The 21,960-nt window shown below is 47.2% G+C and overlaps 1 protein-coding gene across 2 annotated transcripts in view; it reads right to left on the bottom strand.

The window, feature by feature from the left end:
* The window catches only part of ASAP1 (ArfGAP with SH3 domain, ankyrin repeat and PH domain 1), a 294,496-nt gene that overhangs the window by 229,839 nt on the left and 42,697 nt on the right, over positions 1-21,960 (bottom strand). For both annotated transcript variants that reach the window (XM_039845875.1, XM_039845874.1), the window contains exon 3: positions 2,652-2,778. In XM_039845875.1, coding sequence (XP_039701809.1) covers positions 2,652-2,778 — 127 coding nt within the window. The remainder of the gene's footprint in view (positions 1-2,651; positions 2,779-21,960) is intronic.

A 21,960-nucleotide genomic window follows, 5' to 3' on the forward strand; every position in this document is an offset into this window, starting at 1 on the left:
TTCCACATCACCAAAAAAGTACCCAAAAGTTCTATTCCTAAGAATAACCACAAGATAACACAAACAGCATTCTTAAAGTTTCCAAGTATCTCACTTGTGAAACATATGCCAACAAGATTTTATGGTTTGCCCCGAAAGTTTCTTATATTTCGAAGGTAATAACCTTAACCTTCATATTTTTTAAGACCTGAACTCTTAACCACTTAAGATATTTATGATAATGTGCCCCTTCCATATAAGCTTTGGGGGAAAATATAAATTCAGCTGTGGTGGTGATCAATAAGAAATTAAAAGGTTTATTTCACATTTATGCAAAAGTCACTCACACTCATGGGTCCACTCATGCATCATGATTCAGGAGTTAAAAGATACAAATTGAGGACAATGACTTCTTGACCAGTACTGTACTCAAGTTCAGAAAAAGAATTACCAAATTACTGTGCCATTCTGAGTGAAACATTTACTGTTACATTTTTGAGAACATGAGTATTATCAACGTACTCTAACAGGACACTTTTGAACTTCTGGAATTTTGAACTTCCAATTCCTTCTCAAGTTCATAAGTGACCACATTTGTATTACGATTGGATCTATTTTTCTACCAAACCTTGCAAAACAGCATTCCTAACACACACACACACACACACACACACACACTAGCATCTCTTGCATTTGCTTTTAAATTTAGTTACCCCAAACTAAGATCAAGAGCAGCTGCAAGTAATTTAACATTAATCCTATCTCTTGGCGTTTCTGCAAAAGATGGGCACATACCCCTACAAATAGCATCACCAACTACTTACCCTTATCACACCCCACCCAAATAGAATACAGTAACACTATCTGAACGTGCAGAAAGGGAAAGTTAAAATAACTGACAGCTCCATTAGCAGGCGCTGAAGAAGTTATCTGGAAGGAAAATAACTGCTCAGTCTAATCAATGTCACATCCTTTAGAGGCACATACAATTAGTACAGAAAAAGGATGCAAAATGCTCCTATATCAGCATGTTTCAATTTATCACAATTAAGTGAAGGACAGACACATCGTGGGGTGCAATGCCTGGCAACTCCATTTAATCCCGGACACTAAGCATCAGGCCGATGCAACAGACTGACAGTTCACAAAGAGAACCAAAAAAAAAAAAAATTTACCTCTGGCTTTCAGGCAAGCCCAGTTAGGTAACATTTCTCTCACTGAATTTCAATATTCAGTTCCATAACCCAACATTAACTTCAGAAAGAACCCTAGAAGCATCCTCACCCAGCATAAAATGTTCAGACTAATGTGCAGCACTTGGCAGGGTAAGATGGGACCCAGCACCACCAGAGATCTCTCTGCTCCTATAATTTAGGGCCCCTGTGCTTCAGAATACCAGTTCTACCTGTAACCTGGTCTGCAAGTATTAAAGTCCCGTATCAAGAGCAATCTGCCTACAGAAGCCCGAGCTTCTCCGTATTACAGAGGGCTGGCCATGGCCATCTTAAATCAGAAAGAGCTCCCCAAACCTCAAACCAACCAACGACATGATAATCCACCCAGAGAAAACGCTCTGCCTTTCTAACTTCCCTCAATGCTGTCTTTTTCTGCTGAAATAGGTTTGGTTTGTCTGGAGGGGAGTGGTGCTTTATGGCACTTACAGATAATGCAGAGTTCCAGGACAAATGTCCTATTTTTATTAAGGTTCAGTGGCTTCCACAGCTCTTGGGTTTGTGGGTTCCTCTTTACCCACCACCTTGCCCTATCACTAATTCACTCACAATTCTAAAGGAAATGGCTATGCCCTTGGCCCTGTCCCCAGACACCCACGCCGGGTCCCTGGAGGGTCTAGATAGGAGGAGCTGGTCTTCCTGCAGCCCCAGGCCTCCCTGCTCCCCTCTTCCAGGCAGCATCGGCCTCAGGTCTCCGTGCCCAGCTTATGAGTGCTGTGCGGGCAGGTCCTGCTGGCGCAGCAGCCTCCAGCATAACCAAACCCTCGGAGGATTTGGGGGGGGGTGGGTGACGGGGAGACCTGTCTGCATAGATCTCTTTCCACCCAGGGCTTTAGGCACTGGGACTAGAGGAGAGGAATCCTGGGGTGGAGGCTGTCCCAGAATGAGTTCCTTCTCATTCCTTTAGGATTTTTCCACGTCCTTTGCCTATACAGCTAAGCCTGCCGGGCCACGGAGAGGTGGTTTCACTGATTATCTTCCTGTCCCTCGCTGGTGACCTTGGCCATATTGCTTAGCCTCCCTCTGCCCTCAGTGGCCTGACACCACCTACTTCGCGGGTTGAGAGAGTCACAATGATGCGGAAAGCGCCGGGAAGACTGCCTGGCACCCCAGGAAGAGCGCAAGATAGGAGAGAGGGCTACCCTCTTCCTCTTGGCGGTGTCCAGACCTCGCTCAGTCCTCTCCCCAGCTCCAGCCCCAGGGGGTCGGAGCCCGGACAAGTGGGGCGGGGGTCTGCACATCCGAGATCTCGCATTCACCTGGGAGCCGGGACAGGGCGGGGGTCCCGGAGGGGGTGTGGCTCCCCGGCCCCCAACAATCCCTTCCTCCCCAGCTCAGACATCAAGACAACCTAACCGCCAACGAGGCAGCGCGGGATCCCGCGGCCGGGCCGGGGTCCCCGCAGGGGCGCGCGCGCGGGGGGCGCGGGCCTCGACCTACCTCCTCCAGCAGCGTGACGGTGTTCCTGCAGTTGTGCAGCCGCGTAGTGAAGCTGGACGTGGTGGGCGAGTTGTAGTCCTCGGTGGTCTCGGCGATAAACTCGGAGACGGAGATCTGGTCCGGCATCCTGCCGGGGGGTACGAGACACAAGCGGGGGCGGGGGGTGAGTCACAGCGCAGGCTCCCGGGGCCGCGGGCCGCCCGGCGGCTCATGAACGCCCCGCGCAGCCCGCCACCCGCCGGCCGGCCCGGCGCGGCTCCGGTCCCCGGCGGCGGCCGCGGGCGAAAAGGGCGGGCGAAGCAGGCGGCGGCGCTGGGCGCGGGGCCCTTCAAACTCCGAGCCGCGCGCGAGGCTGGGGGCTCTCGGGGACCCGCCTCCTTGTGCTCATGCCGGCGGCGGCGGCGGCTCCTCGGCGGCGGGGGAGGGGACGGGGAGCTGCGACGCGGGGAGATCGGGCCGGGCAGCTCGCGGCGGCCGGCGCTGCCTCCGGAGACGCGCTGACAGGCGGCGGCGAGGACACCGACTGACTGACTGGGCACACGCTCCCGCGGGCGGGCTGCGGGCGGCGGCGCTCCGCTACGGTCACGGGGACAAACAAGGAAGTGCTCTGCGCACGCGCCGCGCCCCCCCCCCGCGCGGCCCCCGCCCCGCCCCCGCCGCCCGCGGCCCCGCCCGCGCGTCGCCCGCGGGGCCACTTTCCGACGCGGGCCGCCCCCGGAGCGCTGACTTCAGCGAGCTGGTTATGCCAGCGCTGGGCGAGGAGGGGCACCAGAAAAAGTTGTGCGCGTTCCTTTTTAGTCCCGTGTGGGTGCAGGAAGCGCGGCCGGGAGAGCCGCCTCCTGCCGCGAGGGGCGCGGGGCGGCCTGCGGGCCGGAGCGCGAAGCCCGCCGGGTGCCCGGCTCGCAGCTGCCCGCTCGGCCCGGCTCCCGCCTTCATTCTCTTTGCAGGGCGCTCACCGCCGCTGGAAGGCTACTTTTGTGTAATTTGCTTAGGTCGCTAAAATGCTAAGTGAAGACAAATGAAAGGGTTTTGCTTTTTTTTTTTTTTTTACAATTTCTTAATCTTTCATTTGCACGATTTTTTCTTTAACCCGGAGGAAAAGACGAGGGTCAGGGGGTGTAAAACGCATTTCCCGAGATGCCAGTGGTGTACAATTCCATGCCGATGCCAGATTTCTGCGGAAAAAGTACCAACAGATTGCTCATTCCTCGGCCCTGGCAGATGGCTGTTTTTCTAACTATCTCAATCTACTTAGTCCAAAGAATCCATTTAATTTCTTACCATTGATTGCGGATGAAATTGGTTTAAAAAGAAAAAAAAAAAGCTAGGCCCTTGGGAAGCACCACAGGACTGGAGCCAATAGGAGCCACCCATAGCCACCTCCAACCTCATCTCCCAAATGCGCCCCCTTTGGGAGGAAGGCTGGCCCTGTGCCTCCCAGAGGATTGAGTTCCGTCTGTCCTGTATGGTTAAAGTCTGTTCCCTCCCTGGTCCTTAGCCCTGACTGCAGTGGAGCGCCCCAAGGCAGCAGGGTCCTTGTCCTAGCATTAGCCCTGGCACAGAGACTAGGCAGATAGTTGTCAAATGAAAATGCATCAGCTCACTTCCTGTCCGTGAATACTGACTAAGGGCCTACTATGGGCCCTGCAGTACTGACATGCCCTTGCCCTCAAGAGCTTATCTTCTAGTAGTGAACAACCAACCAACAAATATGGAGAGCAGGTAAAGAAAATATGGAGGCGCTATAGTGTAAGGAACGTTCAGAGGCCCCTCTGACAAGGTGACACCTTGAGCAGAAGAGAGAATGAGAAGCTGAATCCCATAAATATCCTGTTGGCTATGGGATCTTGGCCTTCAGCTGCCTCACATGAAGAGGAAAAGATAAGGGTAAGAATCCCATCAGGCTATTATAAATGATAATGGAAGAGAAAGTACTTTGCGCACAGAAAAATTATGAGAGTATTAGATGTTTCATCTCCCTGTGCTGACTGCCCTGATCCTGCACTGTGTTGCTAGTGACATGCTCATCAGTGTCAGGGAGGTGAGGGTTTCGGCTAACTAAAGGAAGATGTGCATAAGGCAGCGTATGCAAACGACTGGCAAAGTGAGCTGTTGAGAAGTCAACTTTGAGAGGCATTCAAAAAAATAAGTAAATAAACAGGCACCTGCTTTCTCCTCTTTAGCACTTTAAAAGTTTGGTTTGGTTAAGGTTCTGGAGAGATAGTCAGATGACCAGATGATAGACAGTTGAAGATCTGTACCTGGAGGTCAATGGCTCCTGTGCAGTGGGGGACAGCACATGGTCTTTTGGAGTATGAGCCACCAGAAGAAAATCCTACCTCTTTTTCCAAATACTAACTGGGTCATCCCGCATCTGGAAGGTTCTGCTACTTGGAGCAAATATGGCCCCTACCAGGTTGAGCTAACTAGGTTTTCCGAGCCTCAGTGACCCCATGCTACACAATGGAGCAGCTGAGAGCATAACGGCCATCACTTAGGTTTTCACCCACTCCACGAGGGCCTTCCTCTAGGCTGGAAATCAATCGAGACTCTGATTTTGCATTTATTCTATTTATCCCTCTATTCCAAGTTGTCCTCTAATGCCTGTCACCTCTACTGGGCCAGTAGCTCCTTATAGTAAACACTGGATAAATATGAGCCTTCTTATAAGCCTAGAGTCAGTGAACAACTGCCTCCATTCCAGGAGCCCTGGATTCCAGAGCTTTCTCTCCTAATAACCGATGCTGTCACCTTGGGCCTTGATGCCGTCACTTATAAAATAAAGGGGTGGGTGTGTCAAAATGACCCCACAGATCTCTTTCAGCTGGAGCGGCATCTGTGCATACCTTCAGCTCTACAGATGTGAGAAATAAAGATTATTGCAATAAGCTAACTGTGATGGTGAACAGCCAGGCATTTCTTTCTTGACTGAATTCACCAGCGAGCTCAAACTGCTGCCATCAATGGTCGTTTCAGTTTCATCTGAAGATTGTTATATATCTGCTCCTCCCCCCATCTCCTCCGGCCAAGAAAGGAATATGGGAACAATGTGATACTGTGCCCCAGTAAGTATATACATCCTCAGACTGGTCTGCAATTAAAATTTCAAAGGTTCACACCTCTACCCACCATTTCTGGGGGTCGTGGGCCATAATCCTCTTTAAATTTGAAACCACGCCCTAGTGTAAACCATTTGTACCTCTCATTTTCTCAGATACCCTAAAAACCATTTCTGGATATCTGAAAGTGAACAGAGTCTGATGTGGGCAAGACTTAAATGCTGGATTTCCTTGAGTGGAGCTGCTCAGAAATATACATCATCCTTTCCAGAGCCAGGACACACACATGCACGCATGCATGCACACACTTGTGTGTGCTGGCTTTGTATAACGCAGGCATCATCTTGTCGTTATCATAATCCCCATCAAAGACCGTTCAGCAACCTTGGACTCCTCAGGCCAGTTTCTTACTCTGAGTACTGCTGACTAGGGTAAGACAGTGGTCCTCGCAGGATGCTTTTTGTCTCCTTGAAAAGAGGCAGAAAGAATAGTAGTAGTGGCTTATTCTCAGGGGCAGCGGCGGCACTACTGACCCCACTGTCCTCAGGGAATTGGCTAAGTTATATTTCCAGTTGTTGGCGTCACTCGCACCCATCTGCCTAACAACCAAGGGGGTGCATTTGCAAAATGGTTGACAACGTACCAGGGGTCGAGGAGAGTGGCGATGGATGGGGAGTTTGGAGGGCTCTCTGGGCACAAGAAACCAAGAGGAGTTATCGGTACTCTGCTCAACAGTGCTCGCCAGCATTCCAGTCTCATGGGATGGAACGGCAACCCTCATGAAAGGACAATGGGGCAGAGGGGGAAGAGACTAGGCTCTGTATTACATGGATTGAAGTTTGAATCTCTGCTCTGTCACTTATTAGCCTTGTTTTCTCACCTGGAAAATTAGGGTAATAAAGCTACGCTACAGGTTGTTACGTGAAATAAAATGAGAAGATGTGGATAAAGCAGCTGATGCATAGTGAATAATCAGCCAGTGTTAGTTCCCTTTGAACTCCCTTTTTATGTGAAGTATGACTATAAATACATCTCTTTTCATTCCAGGACTCAGCCATGTCTCTAAATTAGTCACCTGGAGGAGGAAAGAAGAGGGGGAGAGGGAGGCTGCACAGCAATTCCCAACATTTAGGGTCTCGGATTTGGGAATCATCTTCAGAGATCTCGCTTATTCTCATACATATCCTTTATGAGCTCAGATCCATTGGTGATGGTTCTGGATTTGGGAAGTAAATAAACAATATCTAGAGTCAATAGGATGAATAATCAGGACCGGAAGTTGAGGCCATAAAAGCCTCATTTTCACAGAACACAGTTGCTGTAAAGAAGGATATTCTGAGCAAGGATACTTCTGGAGAATAGAACAGGGCACCGATTTTGCAGGAGTGTGAGTTATAGGCTGAGTCTGGTATGAGAAAGACTTGAGTTCACACCTCTGCCATGTTGAGCCTCAGTTCTCACATCTGCAAAATGGGGGCAGTGATGGTATGTGTCTCGTGCTCTGAGGCTTCAATGAGCCAAGGCACATAAAGAGCTTAACAGGGTCTGAGATAGCATAGGTAGACTATACCTTTCAGATATTATGGGACTCTGAAACCCTTATCTGGAGATATAAATTCTGATATTGCATCTCAGAAAATGTACTGACATCTGCTACATGCAGACACTTTTGCTAAGAATAGATTTGGGACACACATATCCCCCTTTAAACTTCATGACAACTTTATGAGGTAAGTAGAATTATCCCAAATTTACCAGAGAGAAACCTGAGGCTGCTGAGGTAGAAAATCCTACTTTCTGAGGTCCTTTCCCAGGCCAGGCACTGCATGGGTGGTTATCTATGCAGTGTCTGAATTCATTCAAGCAATAGTCCCGATATGGAGGTATGATGATAATGGAAACCGAGACACGGCGAAATCTCACCGCCAGTTAACGTCTCGGAGCCTGGCAGGCTAAATCCAGTGCTTTCCCCACTGCCTGCAAAATTGGTCTCTTGACTATACCTCGTGTCGTGCTACTCTGTTAGATATATTTCCCACCCCAGGCAACCAGAGAGAGAATTCTCATTTCCTTATTTCACCTGATAACTGATGAATTTGTTTTCTATCATCTTAATGAAGTCGTAGAAGAAAAGGAAAGCGTTTCGGTGGGTGGGTGGGTGGGGGGGTTTAGGAATGAATTTGATTCCATACGTTTTACTTCCAGGTGCCTCTTGCCATATTCCACCTAAGCTAAAGACTGCTTTTTCCATGTGCCTTGGACGAGTGCTTCCAAGTGCACTCATGCAATTCATGTTAACGAAAACCAAAACAAAAACTATTCTCGTCCCAAATGTATGCAATTTAAATACTTCAGGTAAAACCACTAGAGTGTTCTCAGAAAGTAGAGAACATGGTTTCGAGGAACAAAAACCACTCTCTGTTTTACCTCCCTACTCCTTGGTTGTTCCTTGTAATGGAGGTAAAAGGAAAAATCAGGCAGAGAGCTGAGAACACAGAAGACTCAGACTCATAATGTCAATATCGACTGAGTGACCTCAGGAATTTATTTCCGTTTTGTAAAAGAACAACAATAATACTAGCTAATGATTGCTGGGCTTGTACACCCTGTGCTGTTCTGAGTCACGGCAGGCATGTCCTCACTCCATACTTGCACCAACCACATAAAGCAGGTGGCCGTCCTATCCACATTTCATACACGGGAAAAACCCAAAGCTTAGAGGTCAGCCTGGCAGGCAGTGGAGCGAGAATGGCCAGTCAGATCGCATGTGATTAGCCACCCTGTTCTACATGCTCATACAAGACAATGGGTCCACAACCCCAGGATAATTTTCTGTTAGAGCCTATGTGTAATTTTTTTTCTCCTGGGGACTCATCACAAGCCCAACCCCACTGCAAGCTGGTCCGGTCTGGAGAGCGCTCCCCTGTGTCATTCCTCTCCTTGGGATTAATTTTCACACGGATGTTTACAATGCAGCCTCTGTCACTCTGTATAAGCAACAGGAGGATGTTGGCACGGCTCAGAGGGACTTCAGATCACGTACATACGGACAGACTGAGGACCTCTCTAGCGACAAATAGCTCTGTTAGTGGCAACACTCAGCTCAGAACTCAGATCTACTTACTGAGTCTCCTGCACTACAAAATTCCCAGACTGTCAATCCCCGAGGACTCTGGGGGACTAAATCATATCCTCCTCTGCATCACCTACAGCCCCCAGGAACGGAGGGAGGGACAGGAGGACCCTGGAGCCCAGGCTTGGCATTCGTCAGCACCACCTCTTGACTTCTCCCCAGTAGCCTAGGGAGGTGCCATGCTTTCTGTGGAGAGAACTCAGAGACATACACAATCTGCTCACGGTCACAGTAAATAAGTGGAGAACTGCTATTCACAGCCAGCCTGAATCTCAACCCTGCAGGCCTTTTCTTTCCCACAGAAGGCACTGTCTAGTACAAGTCTCCTGCGAGCCCCCAATAAACGTGATTTGGATTGAACCAACTGCCTTTTACGAGTTACATCATTTCTAACTTAAGTAAAACAACCTCCAGAAAGGGAACATGTGGTGTGATGTGGGATTCCTAAAAACATGCAATCTATAGGAGTGAGGGATTTTAAAGCTCAGTTTATTTCTGAAAAGAAACATTAATCTGAAAAATGAGAAACACTTATAGAACATTCAGGTTTCTTTTCTCTTTTTGAGGAATCCGTTTTGCTTTGAGTCCAGTTAGCATACTTGACCATGCTCACTTCAGTGCTACCTCAAGAGTGAGAACATGCCTCTTTTGTGACTCTTTCCCATGGCACCATTTTCCAAGGGACCGTGAGACCAGGGGGTTATCCATCCACTGTTACAACCCCTAAGCCCCAGGCGTTTAAGAGATAATTATTGAATAGATAGAGGGAAGAATGAATGAATGAATGAATGAATGAACGAACGAACGAACGAACGAACTAACAAACATTTACAGGGTATGGGGGGCAGTGAGAGGAACTGGGGAAGGAGAACTGGAAAGAGAAATGCTGATGTGTAGAGTCTCTTCTGTCATCTACCATCATCATAAGCTACCAGGGCCAGAAAGAATTTCAAGGATAATGTGCTTTCCAATCCTTTCATTTTTGGGGATGAGGAAATGAATACCCAAGTGGTTGAATGACTTGTCCAGCATCACCTGGTGGGCGTGTGGGGAACCTGGGCCAGATCCCAGGTATGCTGGTTCCCAAGGGGTCTCCCACTCCTTCACTTATCCCAGTTACCTTTCAAGGGAGGGATTAAACACCTTGTCATCAGAAAAATATCTGAAACTTTTATATAAGAATGTATTATACCGGTCTCTGCATCACGGTATCATGGAATGCATATAGACATTTGTCTACTGTCTAAAAACTGTAATTGTATACAATTTTACACAAGCCCACTTAACAGATAGCCCTAATTTTGAATAAGAAGGCTGAGTACACTGAGACCGAAATAATACTTCTACCTCCTTTTTCATTCTCTTATCTTTTCCTCTTCTTTCCTGCTCTCCCCAAAGCCAAGGAAGCTGGGGGCTTGAGGGCAATCAATGTCAGTGGATGGACCTTCTAAGTCCTCCTGTCCTACCCTTTTCTCTTCCTTAAGAGCTTCTTTATAAAAAGTAAGAACCTTACAAAGTTGTAGGGAGGTATAAATGAGATAATCCATGCCAGATGCTTAGCATAGTGCCTGGTATACAGTAAATGGTCAACAAATGTTAGCTACTAATATCATTATTTGTATTCTAAACAGGTACTATGCTACACTCTTCAGTGCAACTGATGAAATGCCCCAAGAATTCAAACAAAAATGAATGTGGATTTCAAATAAGGTGACCTGTGAATGTAAAGTCCAAAAAAAAAGGTCGTTTCATATACAAATATCTCTCTGCTTTGTCCAGATTCCAGTTAAAACCTATTTTTATGAGCACCTTTCAAAACTGCTGATCATCCAAAACACTACTCAAGAAGAAACATCTGATAAATGACAGCTATTTGTGAATTTAGCACTGAGCTGGAACTTGGACTGGTAGGGAGGTCAGCTCCTTCACCTCAGCCAGACCATCTCACCTTCTTCGGCCTCATTTTCCGTGTAGTTAAAACCAGAAGCCTGGGGCAGAAGCTCTCTGAGGTCCTAGGGCAATAGGACCTCAGGTTATTACACTGACATCAGTGTAATAACCAACTCCAAACACCACGAGGTCCCCAGTTCCCCTTCAAGATCTCCTTGTAGATCTGGAGGTCATCAGGCCCCTGTTGGAGGCCCCCTATGTTATACAAAACTATCACAGCGTCTACTTGTTGCTTTTCAAAAACCTGATTTTACCTGCAAGTGTATTCGAACCTACATAACAATGAGCTGTATTATAACAGAATTTTTCTGTAATTATGTCAAATATAGGACATTACTCTATCTGAAAAAGGAAAATTGCCCACCCACTGCAGAGTTTTCTTAGCATACGCTATTTGGTTAACATCTTTCTCGAATGTGAACATTCTGAATCACATTAGGGGCTCTAATTTAAAAACAACAACAACTACAACAACAACTCTACAATTGCTAGCCAACCTTCTGACAGATGCATCTAGCTTTTGCTGCCTATTTTTTATTTTGTTTCTTTGTTGTTGAAAAATGAGTCTTTTTGCTCTGGCCTTAGAGATTGAGAGGTATTATACAAACTAACTTATAAAATTACTATGTTTAAGTGGGCAGCAGAGAACTTAGTGTTGACTAGATGGAGAGAGGCTTATTTTTAATATCTGTCATTTTTATTTTGTGAACAAACTGACTTTTCTCCTAATGTTTGGTTTGGGGAATTAACTTTCATTTACCGCTAACTAATTTCAGCATCTTGAACTTAGCAGTTCACACAGCTGGTAGGACACTGACTCTATTTTCTGTCTGCCCTATACATCCCCTTCCTTCAGAAACTACCCGCTCCCTGACTTCACATAATTCTCTAGAGACTGTCAATCATATATCTGCACATTTCCAACCAGATAGCTGGACCCAGGCTGTCCAAGCAGAGTGTTCCAGACTCCTGAAAGCAAACATCGAGGGGTATTCCAACAGGCATTAAACTCAAGCAATGTCAAACAGGGCCAATCAGGGAGCTTTATGGAGCACTGATATGGATCTCAGTTAAAGAACGATGTGCCTTTTCTCTAGAAGGTCCAGCTCAAAGGCCTTAGTAAGCCTTCTGCTACTAGTAACCATCTTTGCCACATGTGAGAGAGCTTGCCTAAGAATGGTGCTAACCGAAAGGTGACAACAGATGGGGGTGGGAAGGAGGTCCTTGTGACATCATCTGAATCACTGGATCTACAGAACCCATCCTGTGCCTCATGCCAGTCCAGCCCTTTCACTTCTCAGGTACGCGAGCGACTATGCTTCTCTATTAGCATAAGCTAATAGAAAAGGTCTGAGATGGGTTGCTCCCAATAAAACTAAAAGAACCCTGGCTAATGTTTTCTTGGGTTCTGGTGACTTCTTTGCAGTTGATATGACATGCTATTCACTGCCTCGAAGCCTCAGCTTCTGTACAGTAGGAATTCTGTAAAATGGGAATCATCTACCTCAAAGGACTGATAAAGAGTAAGTTGGATAATACACATAACAGAATGGGAGAAAATATTTGCAAATCATGTATCTGATAAGGGTCTAGTATATAAAATACATAAACTCTTACAAATTGAACAATAAAAAATACAAATAGCTAATTTTTAAAATGGCAAAGGGCTTGAATAGACATTTCTCCAAAGAAGATGTACAAATGGAGAATAAGCAATGAAAAGATACTCAAAATCATTAGTCATTAGGGAAATGCAAATCACAACCACGATGAAACACCACTTCACACATAAAAAAGATGGGAAGTAGCAAGTGTTGGTGAGGATGGGGAGAAACCGGAACTCTCAGACGTGGGCGGTGGGAATATAAAATGGTGCAGCAGCTTTGGAAAACAATCTGGCAGTTCCTCAAAGGGTTAATTTAAACGTAGTGTTACCATACAACCCAGCAATTCCACTCTTAGTTTTATAGTCAAGAGAAATTAAAACATACTTTCACATAAAAACTCGCAAATGAATGTTCATAAATAGCATTATTCACAATAGTCAACTCGTGGAAACAACCCGAATGTCCATCAGTGGGTGAATTGATAAAATGTGGCATATCCATTCAATGAAATACTATTCAGTTACAAAAAAGGAAAAAAGTACTGATACATGCTACAACATGGATGAAACTTGTATGCTATGTAAAAGACACAAAGGTTACAAATTGTATGATTCTGTTTATATGAAATGTCCCAAGAGGCAAGTCCATAGAGACAAGAGCTGGGGGAAGGGAGGAAGAAAAAGGGACGGCCAATGGATATGGGGTTCCTTTTGGGGGTGATGAAAATGTTTTGGAATTAGATCACGGTGATGGTTACACAACTTTGTGAATACACTACCAACCACTGCTTTGTATACCTTGAAAGGGTAAATTTTATGTTACGCAAATTTTATGTTATGCAAAAAAAGATAATCTTTGGTGATAGAGATACAAGGCACAACGAATCCATTAATAATAACAACTATAATGGTTATTATTTAGCACCTACTGTGTACAAGGCAATTTACACACATGATTTTTGTTTAAACCTCACGACAACTCTACGAAGTAGCTGTTACTTTCCTTGTGTTTAAGGAGTAGGAAACTGAGGCTCAGACAAGTGGTCCTGCACCTAGTTAAGTGGAGGAGTTAAGATTCCAGCACAAGTCTATCTGATTTCGGAATTTGAGCCCTTTCCACCATACTACACACTTTGTACAAACAGTACTTTGCTGGATATGGTAGGGACTACAGGCTATGTCCCCTCTGTCTCGTCTCCCTTTCTTCAGTAGCAGAACTCCATTTGATTTAGGGCAATAATGTGTTCAGCTAAAAGGCTCGTCTTCCAGCTTCCACTACAGCCGCTATGGCTGTGTGCCTAAGTCGAGCCAGTGAGATGTGAGCTGATGTGCTATGTAGGGCTTTTCACAAAGTGCCTTAAAAAGAGCTAATCTGGCTAAACGAGGACCCCTGTCATTCTTCTCCTCTTCGTCCATCCTGCTGCCTGTAATGCAGATGTGATGGCTGATGCTCTGGCAGCCATTTTGGATCATTAGGTCATTAGGTAATATAAAGACGGCAAAGCTAGAAAGACAGAAACAGCCTGGGTCCCTGACAACATGGAGGCACCATCTGGCTATGGACTATCTCCGGACTTGTTTGGTCTGAGAAAAACAAGGAAAAAACCCTAATTGCTAATGTTATTTGAATTTTTGTTGATATGTTGTTGAAATTTAATACTAACTTGTACACTAGGTCTATGAACATACTGAACCAACTAAGACTGAATCCAAAATAGCTAATCTTAAAAGTGGTCAAATTAGAAAATATCTACCAGAGCCATTTCCCCCAACTTGTCCTCTATGTTTTAGATTCTATATTAAGAGGATTGGAGATTCTATTGAATTATTCTGAAGACAGTACCAAGGCCTGTTTTGTGAAGTTCTAGAATCACCGAAAAGACTGGTCTCAATTTGCCAAGAACAGACAATCCATGTTGCAAGCACTTAAATGTCATCTCAGGAATTGCTTCAGAAATACAGCCACAGAGGAGCCGTCAGGCTCCCACAGAGCGGGTTTCTGAAGAAGCAAATTTATTTATACAACCATTGCACAATTTGGTTAAGGGAGAAGAGACAGGGCAGATTCCACACAAGAAGTCAGATGACAAAGCTCAAAGAATTCTTTGCTTTAAGGTCAGTGTTCTGCTCAGTCTATCAAAGGCAATCATTCAAAGTTCCAGATTTCCCCTGCCAGAAGAACAAACAATAATAGCCTTTCCACAATTGAAATAGAACCATTGTTTTGTTGTTTGCTTATTTGTTTACATAAGATAGATGTTATATTTATTAGTCAGTGTATTATTTATAACCCAACAGTGTTGTGGGGTCAAAAACGAGTTTTTCTTTCCTTCCTTCTCATTAGGGTTAAGAATTCAAGCCATGATAACGTAAGTGAAGACGAAACGTTTGGAAGAAGGAAAGATTTTTTTCACTGTTTTTTTTTTTTCCTATAGTTTATCTGATTTTGTACATGCTGTGGATGGTGAGAGGTGGTACCCCAAATATTCTTGATGAGGGTAAAAAATTCTACTGTTATTTTGTATTACAGACAGCATGCTATGTATGTGTGCGAGTAAATGACGAGAGAGAGAATTCAGATTTAAACTTAACTATAGTCCTTTCTCAAGACCTCGGGTTGAATTTTTAACCTATTTTTTCCTTTTCTAAGAGTACATATCTATGCATGTGATCTCTCTCAATCAATCTCTCTCTCTCTCTCTCTCTCTTCTAGAACATAGGAACCAGGTGGCAAACCACACAGATCCCCAGGGAGCCAAATTCATCTCAGCAAAGTCCGTGCACCAAAACTCATGCATTTTAATTACAGGAGCACCCTCTCTCTCGTGTCTCACTTGGCCCCTGTTTCCTCTTACGTTACATTCAGTTCTAACAAGTTTGGTGAGCTAGTTTTCAGGCCTTCACCAAACTGAACAGAGCAGTTATACTGGGCGTAGTGAGAAGGGGCTACAAAGAAGGGGAAAAAATACCATCAAAAAACTGTAGAAATTTGCTAACACGCACCCCCACAAAAAAGAAATTCTAAATACATGTGCCTGCTAATGAGGGCAAATCATTCTGCTCAACTGATGCCAGCCTCAGTAAGAAGTGATATTCACATGATGAACCTTTCTAATCAGGAGGCAGTTCGATTCACAATGCTGTCTTCTAGGCACTGTGCCAGGTGCAGATCTTTTAGAAGGGTTTTCAATCAGACCAGCAAAAATTACATAAAATTAAAAAAAAAAATCTAGTGCTCAAAGGCTTTGCAGAAAATGAAAATTTCTTAAGTAAAGCAGCAATGGCAAAGCTGAGCACAGATCAGGAGTCCAAAGACTTGGTATCAAATCTTGACACTACCATTTACAAACTACATGACACTAGGCAGAAGCCTCAACTTTCCTCATCTCTACGATGGGCTAATGACAGCTTCAGAGGTTGTCGTGAACACTAAATAAGGTAATATTTGTGAGAATACAAAGTCTGTCTCCCATAAATGTTTATTCGATCCAAAGAACTGAAATTTTGCTCCATGTGTGAATCTTCATTGTTTTCCACGAAACTATTACTACAATTATTATTCCCTTTGATGATGTCAGTGCAAATCAAAGAATAAAATGAGCCAGCAATTTCACTCCTGGGTATATACCTAACAGAAATGTATACATATGCTCACCAAAAGACACATAATAATGTTAATATGTATAAAAGCTCAGGAAGAAATCTGCAGTTTCAAAGTAACAACACTGTAAGATCCTGTGGTATCCACAGCTACACGTCCACCCCTGGTCTTTATTCCAGCCTGTCTGTCGTCCTGAATGTTACACATTTTATGCTTATATCTTTCCACTGACTGGTATATTTTATAAAACAATTTGACTTATTCTCTGAGGAATACAATGGAGTATAAATAAATATAAACATACGTACTCACTGACCTCCCACCTGCCCACACACACACGTGCATACATGGAAGATTTAGTCCAAGGCATCTTTTACATTCTATGATTCGACAAAGGGGCCAACTCTTCTAGCCTGAAGATGGTCCTATATTCTAGGACCTTATATCCTTATATCTAGGACCTTTCAGATCCTTGCCAAGGTTGATTCCAACACATGCATATTCATGGCAGAGGGAGACTAATATCAACCGATCTTCAGTAGGGAAAAGCTAAGCAGACTAAAGGAGGAAGAAAAGTGATATGTTTAGCACTTAGAAGGTAGCGGGTGAGGGATTTGGGGCTTTCAAATATTTCTCATTTCATCCTCAACACTCTCTGTGCGGAGAGCATACCTGTGTGGACGGTAAGACCCTGCCCACCACCAAGTAGCTACTGAGCACTTGAATCCAGTTCTTCTGACTCCAAGTTCACTTCCCTTCCAACCGCACCACAGTTGAAGGCCACCAGACAGAAAAGATTCACCATGGACCTGGGATGAATTTGATCTGGGAAGTAGTTTATGTTCTAATGTTCAAATCCCGGATCCTTCTACTACTAACTCCGAGACTGCAAAGTTTTGGGATCCTGTTCTCACATATTGCAGTCTCCCTTACAGAAGGCAAAAAGGCATTTAGTTAGGGTCAAGTTTCTGGTCTACAGTGGCTACGTTATTTAGCCATAACTGCTTTTTAACGAGCTTATATACCTGTTGACTTGAATAAATTGCAGGTTTTGCCCCACTCAGCAAATTGCCTTCATCATCAACTGGTTCCTGCTGGGGAAGCAGCACAGACCTCAAAGTCAGGCTGGCCCGGTTTGAATCCCAGCCTGTGCCATGGCGCCCAGTTTCCACGGGACGTGCCCAACCCACCCCCTGCCCCGCAGCCCTGGAAAATGGCAGGAGCCGAATGCATCCTGGCTTCTTTCCATACGAAGAGAATCACAGCGACAATGACTTGTCCCTTAAGGATAGCAGCATCACTGTTCACTGAGTCTCCATCCACGAGGTGACTGGGATGACCTTCAAGGCATAATGTGAAAGAGGCGTCCACTCTAAAGAGTTATCCAAGGCCCCCCTTCAAGAATCTGTCCCTGAGCACAGTCCGCTTTGGGGTCTTGGTGTCACTGAACCTCATGATCGATGGCCTTGCACGCCCTTCCTTTGCGTCTTTACTGCCCCTGTTCCCTAACTGCTCCATTTTGCTGGCCTCGGCCACGGGGCTTCCTTGGTGGGCACTTGGGCTCAACAGGTAGAAAGGACCCAGGTCAACATCAGGTATGGTTCGTGGTTACTGCCTAGTGGTTACGCTCAGGGCTCTAAACCCCTGGAGCCTGCAGTCCTCAGGCCATAATGCACCCTCCCTGGCTGATACTCTGTTGGCTACTATGGGATGGACCACAGACAGGGAGGTCCTGGAGAACCGGCTGGGAAGAGAGGCCCCAGCGGGTTCTGGCTATGGCTGAGGGCGGGGTGGGGGTGGCGAAGCAGAGGAGGAAGACGAAAAGTAACGCAAGCAAAAAAGAAAGAAATGAGGTCTCACTGGTTTCACTGAGAGGATTTTGAAAGGTGCAATAGAAAAGCATAGGCAAGTGGAATTCAACCAGCAAAAACCAGAAGGAAAAAGAAGGGAACGTCCATCACTGCCCCCCAACTGTTACTCATAGCTCCGCCTCGTTTATAGCTCCTTTATCTTATACAACCCCCTGATGTAAGATGACGCCCATTTTGAGGAAACTGGAGCACAGAGAAGTACTTGGCCCACATCCTAACAAGCAGGTCTATGTGAGTTTCAAGCCAGTATTGTCATTCGACATCAGTATTGCCCTGCAGATGTACCTGAGAAACAAACAGAAGACACAAATTTCAACTTGATCAGATGTCCTTGGAGGTGGCACATAACCTACCCCTACCTCTACCTTGTCAGAGACACAAACACATTCACACGGGACACACAAATTGAAGAATTATAATCAATTGGCAAGTACAGTTTTATTTTTGAGTCCTTTAGCCCAGCAAGTATGGGCTCCCAGATACAGATCCCACAGTAACTCGGGTTGTTTCTCTCGGGCTGGGCGCCTTGCTTCAGATAGTTTCAATATGGAAGCATAGAGAGGGACTGTTAGCCACTGGGCATGGACACGCGGCCTCGAGGCTGGGCTGGGTGCTCCACCCTGGGTGTCAGCTCCCTGATGAGTCCACACGAACCTGCCTCGGTGGCCTCTGCACTGGGGCTGCTTTTTCTTCCGTTAGATCGGGAAGGAATTCAGGCAAAGGCTGACACAGGCGCAATGATCTCGGTAAAGCACGGCTCCGTGCAGTCAGTGTGAGATCAGTGCTTGCTTCTTAAATTGAAAAACAAAATCTCGCTTTCCACTTCCACATCTAAGTTCAAATGGGGCGAGGAGTGTGCAAGTTTCCTGAGAGCCACTGAAAAGAATCAGACATCTCAGGATTGGAAGGGCTTTGCCGTCCTCTTTCCAGACACTCATGCATACTCAGAGACAACACGAAGAGACGCACACTCACACCCGCTCAGTCAGAATCCTGAGTCTGCACAGGATCGACAGGCAGATCCTGCAGGAGGAGGCTCTTTACTAAAGATCAATCGCTTATTATTTATCCATTGGCGCACAGGCGGAACACCTATAGTCTGCGGGCTTCTGTGCGAGGTGCTGCAGGTGTAAGCCAAAGCGAGGCTGAGCTGGGCCCTCGAGAAGCCTACAGACAACCAGAGACTACGCAGGTGGCCTGCCAGGCCCACCCGCCACCTCCCCTGCCCTGCTCTCGACTCCAGGGGCCTGATCTGCTCCCAACACATTCCAGGGCTCCTGGGCTCTTGGGCTTCTGGTTGGCTTCAGCTGACAGGATGTTGGGAAGGCAGCTGGGGGAAGAACACGTAAGGAGGGGGCTGCTCCCCTCCTCTCCAGGCTCCTGTCTGAGGGCCATCACACACTGCCTCTCTGGCTTCTGCTCCCCACAGGCATCCCCTCCCGAGAGGAGGCATCCCCTCCCTCGTCCCTTCAGCCCTTCAGAGGAGGCTGGGGTACCCCACCGTGGCTTGTGGTTTCCCGACCCGTCGCCCACACGTCTCAGACGAGTCCTTTATTAAACTCTGCTTAAATTATCCTATTTCGAGTGTGCCATCTGCTTCCTGCTGGGACCTGACTGATCCACGGAGGCAGAGTAAACAGAGAATTGCGGTATATGCAGAGCAGTACTGGGGTCTAACCGCGTGGGTTGTGCATCCCGGCTCTCTCACTTACTATCTCTGTTAGCTCTTTAATCTTCGGTTTCCGCCTCTGAAAAATGGGGTTCATACTAGTGCCTATTTCACAGGGCAGCCACGAGGATCAAATGAGATAACACGATCAGGTTGCCTAGCTCGGTGTCTGGCACTTCATCAGCGCTGACGGACACCTTTAGTTCGCTGTGCAGTCCCTTCAATGTATTGAGTGCCCAGTATGCATCTGTTGAATGACTGAGTGCTCTGGGGACATGGAGAAGGGACAGGGCAATGGTAAAGAGAGGATCGGGAAGGACCGCCCGGAGGAGGTGATTCTGAGAGGGCCTCCTGGAGCAGGAGTTCGCCAGCCCGATGGCTGGCAAAGGGCGTTCCAGGCAGAGGGAATGGCAGGTTCAAGTGGGTGGGGGCCTGACACACGCATCAGATGTGGGCGATGCAAATAGAGTAAAGGACCTGCGCTGGGAGAGGTGAGAGCAGAGGCCAGAGAGGGAGGCAGGGGCCGTCGAGGATGACACGTCACAAAACCGGTCTTTGCCCTGAAAGCGAGGGGAGCTTCTAAGCTGGCAGTGCCTATGGACGGGTTTGATGCTGAGAGCGTTCAATCAGGCTGCGATGTTGGCCCTGGCCTGGGCACAACACGAGCACACAGTAGGTGCTTTGCATGCCTATACCACACAGTGAGATCCTCCCCTCCCGACGATACACACGCCAACACATAGCACGCCATGATCCAGGCAACTCTCCAGTCCCAGATCTTCCTTCATGTCCCTCACTGGCTCTCATTAATATTATGTCCCACTGTGGGATAATAAAAAAAATTATTTGGTCTTTGTCCCCGGTTCCTGGCACAGCACTCCTAACGACCTAACATCCTCGGAATGCTGAGAGTGTCTTTTATAGGCTAGTAAGAGGATTCTCAGGTAGGGGACTAAATCCCTTCAGGACAGTGACCAGAAAGGCCTCCAGGGAGGGGAGGTGGCTGGAGTTCAGTCACCAGTGGCCAATGATTTAACCAACCAGGCCTCCATAGAACCCCTAAACTGTGGGGATGACCACAGCAACGCACGGGGAAGGCGGGAGCCCCGAGGGGGCAGGCAGGCTCTGTGCATGCTCGCTAACACCTGGCCGTTCCCGAGTTGTAGGCTTTATAATAAACTGGGATTCATGAGCGAAGTGTTTCCTGAGTTCAGTGAGTCATTCTAACAAATTACTGAACCTGAGAAGGGGGGTGTGGAAACCTCCACTTCACAGCCCGTCAATCAGAAGTAGCCTCTGGGACCTGCTACTGGCCCCTGAGGTGGGGCCAGTCTTGTGGGACTGAGCCTCTCGCCTAGGGGGCCCGTGACAAATCTGAGTAGTTAGTGTCAGAACTGAAAGGATCGTCGGACAGCAGTTGGTGTCCAGAACGTTGGAACCTTACGTGAGGTCAGAAGCAGTGTAAGAAGAAAGACATTACTCCTGTGAACACTCGACTCGATGGCATGTGCTGGACGCGCCCTCCCTCCTTCTGGCTGTGGGACACTCCCAGGCCCCCCTGCCAGGCTGACAGAGGAGCACGGCACTCATCTGGACAGCTGTGTCCTCACTGACTCAGCTGCTGATTCAACTGTCCCTCTGGGTGTGGCAGCTGGAGACACTTGGGAACCGCCAGACCCCATGTGTGGAACAGTGGCCTTGCTCCTTGTCCTCTGGCTCAAAGGTCCCGAGATTGGGGCTGACTAGCTAGGAAGCCTGTCCCCGTGCGTGCCACACCCACACCTTTCCCAGCACTGTGCTGGAGAGGTGATCCCAATCCTTCTCCTTCTTCTACTGAGCACCTGTGGGTCTCAGGCTGGGTTCCCCCAGAAGCAGAGCCTGAGACAAACATTTAAGGAAATGATCGCAGGTAGACAGGTGGGAAAAGAGGCGGGAAAGGAAGGAAGGCCATACAGGTGCATTAAAGAGCAGGTACCATGAGGGCGCCGGGCCAGTCCTATTGGGGACCTCTGGGAGGGGCTATAGAACACGCCTCAGTTGTGTACCTACGGGGCACGGGGGCCACAGCTCTTGTTCTCTAGCCTCGTCCCCCACTGGCTGAAGGCTGCTCCCGGGGCGCTCCCGGCACTTCGCCCTGACCCACATGCAGCCAAGCTGGCAGAGAAAACCCCGGAAGAAGCAGTCGTGGGTGCTGAGCACACGGGAACATGGGCGCAGGGGACTCCGGTGGAGCACCAACACTGTGCCTGAAGATCCCACACCAGGAAGAGAGCCACCAACACGACGAGATGTGGCGAGTCCTCAAGGAGGGACACAGACAAGTCAAGAGGCAGGTGAAAGCAATGGCCGAAGGCCCTTCTAGAGCAGTGCTGGCCAGCAGAAATATAATCCAATAGGCCATGCATGTAGTTTTCAATTTT

This window comes from Pteropus medius, unplaced genomic scaffold, assembly GCF_902729225.1.
Source record: "Pteropus medius unplaced genomic scaffold, Ma_sr-lr_union100, whole genome shotgun sequence".
Taxonomy (NCBI): Eukaryota; Metazoa; Chordata; class Mammalia; order Chiroptera; family Pteropodidae; genus Pteropus; species Pteropus medius.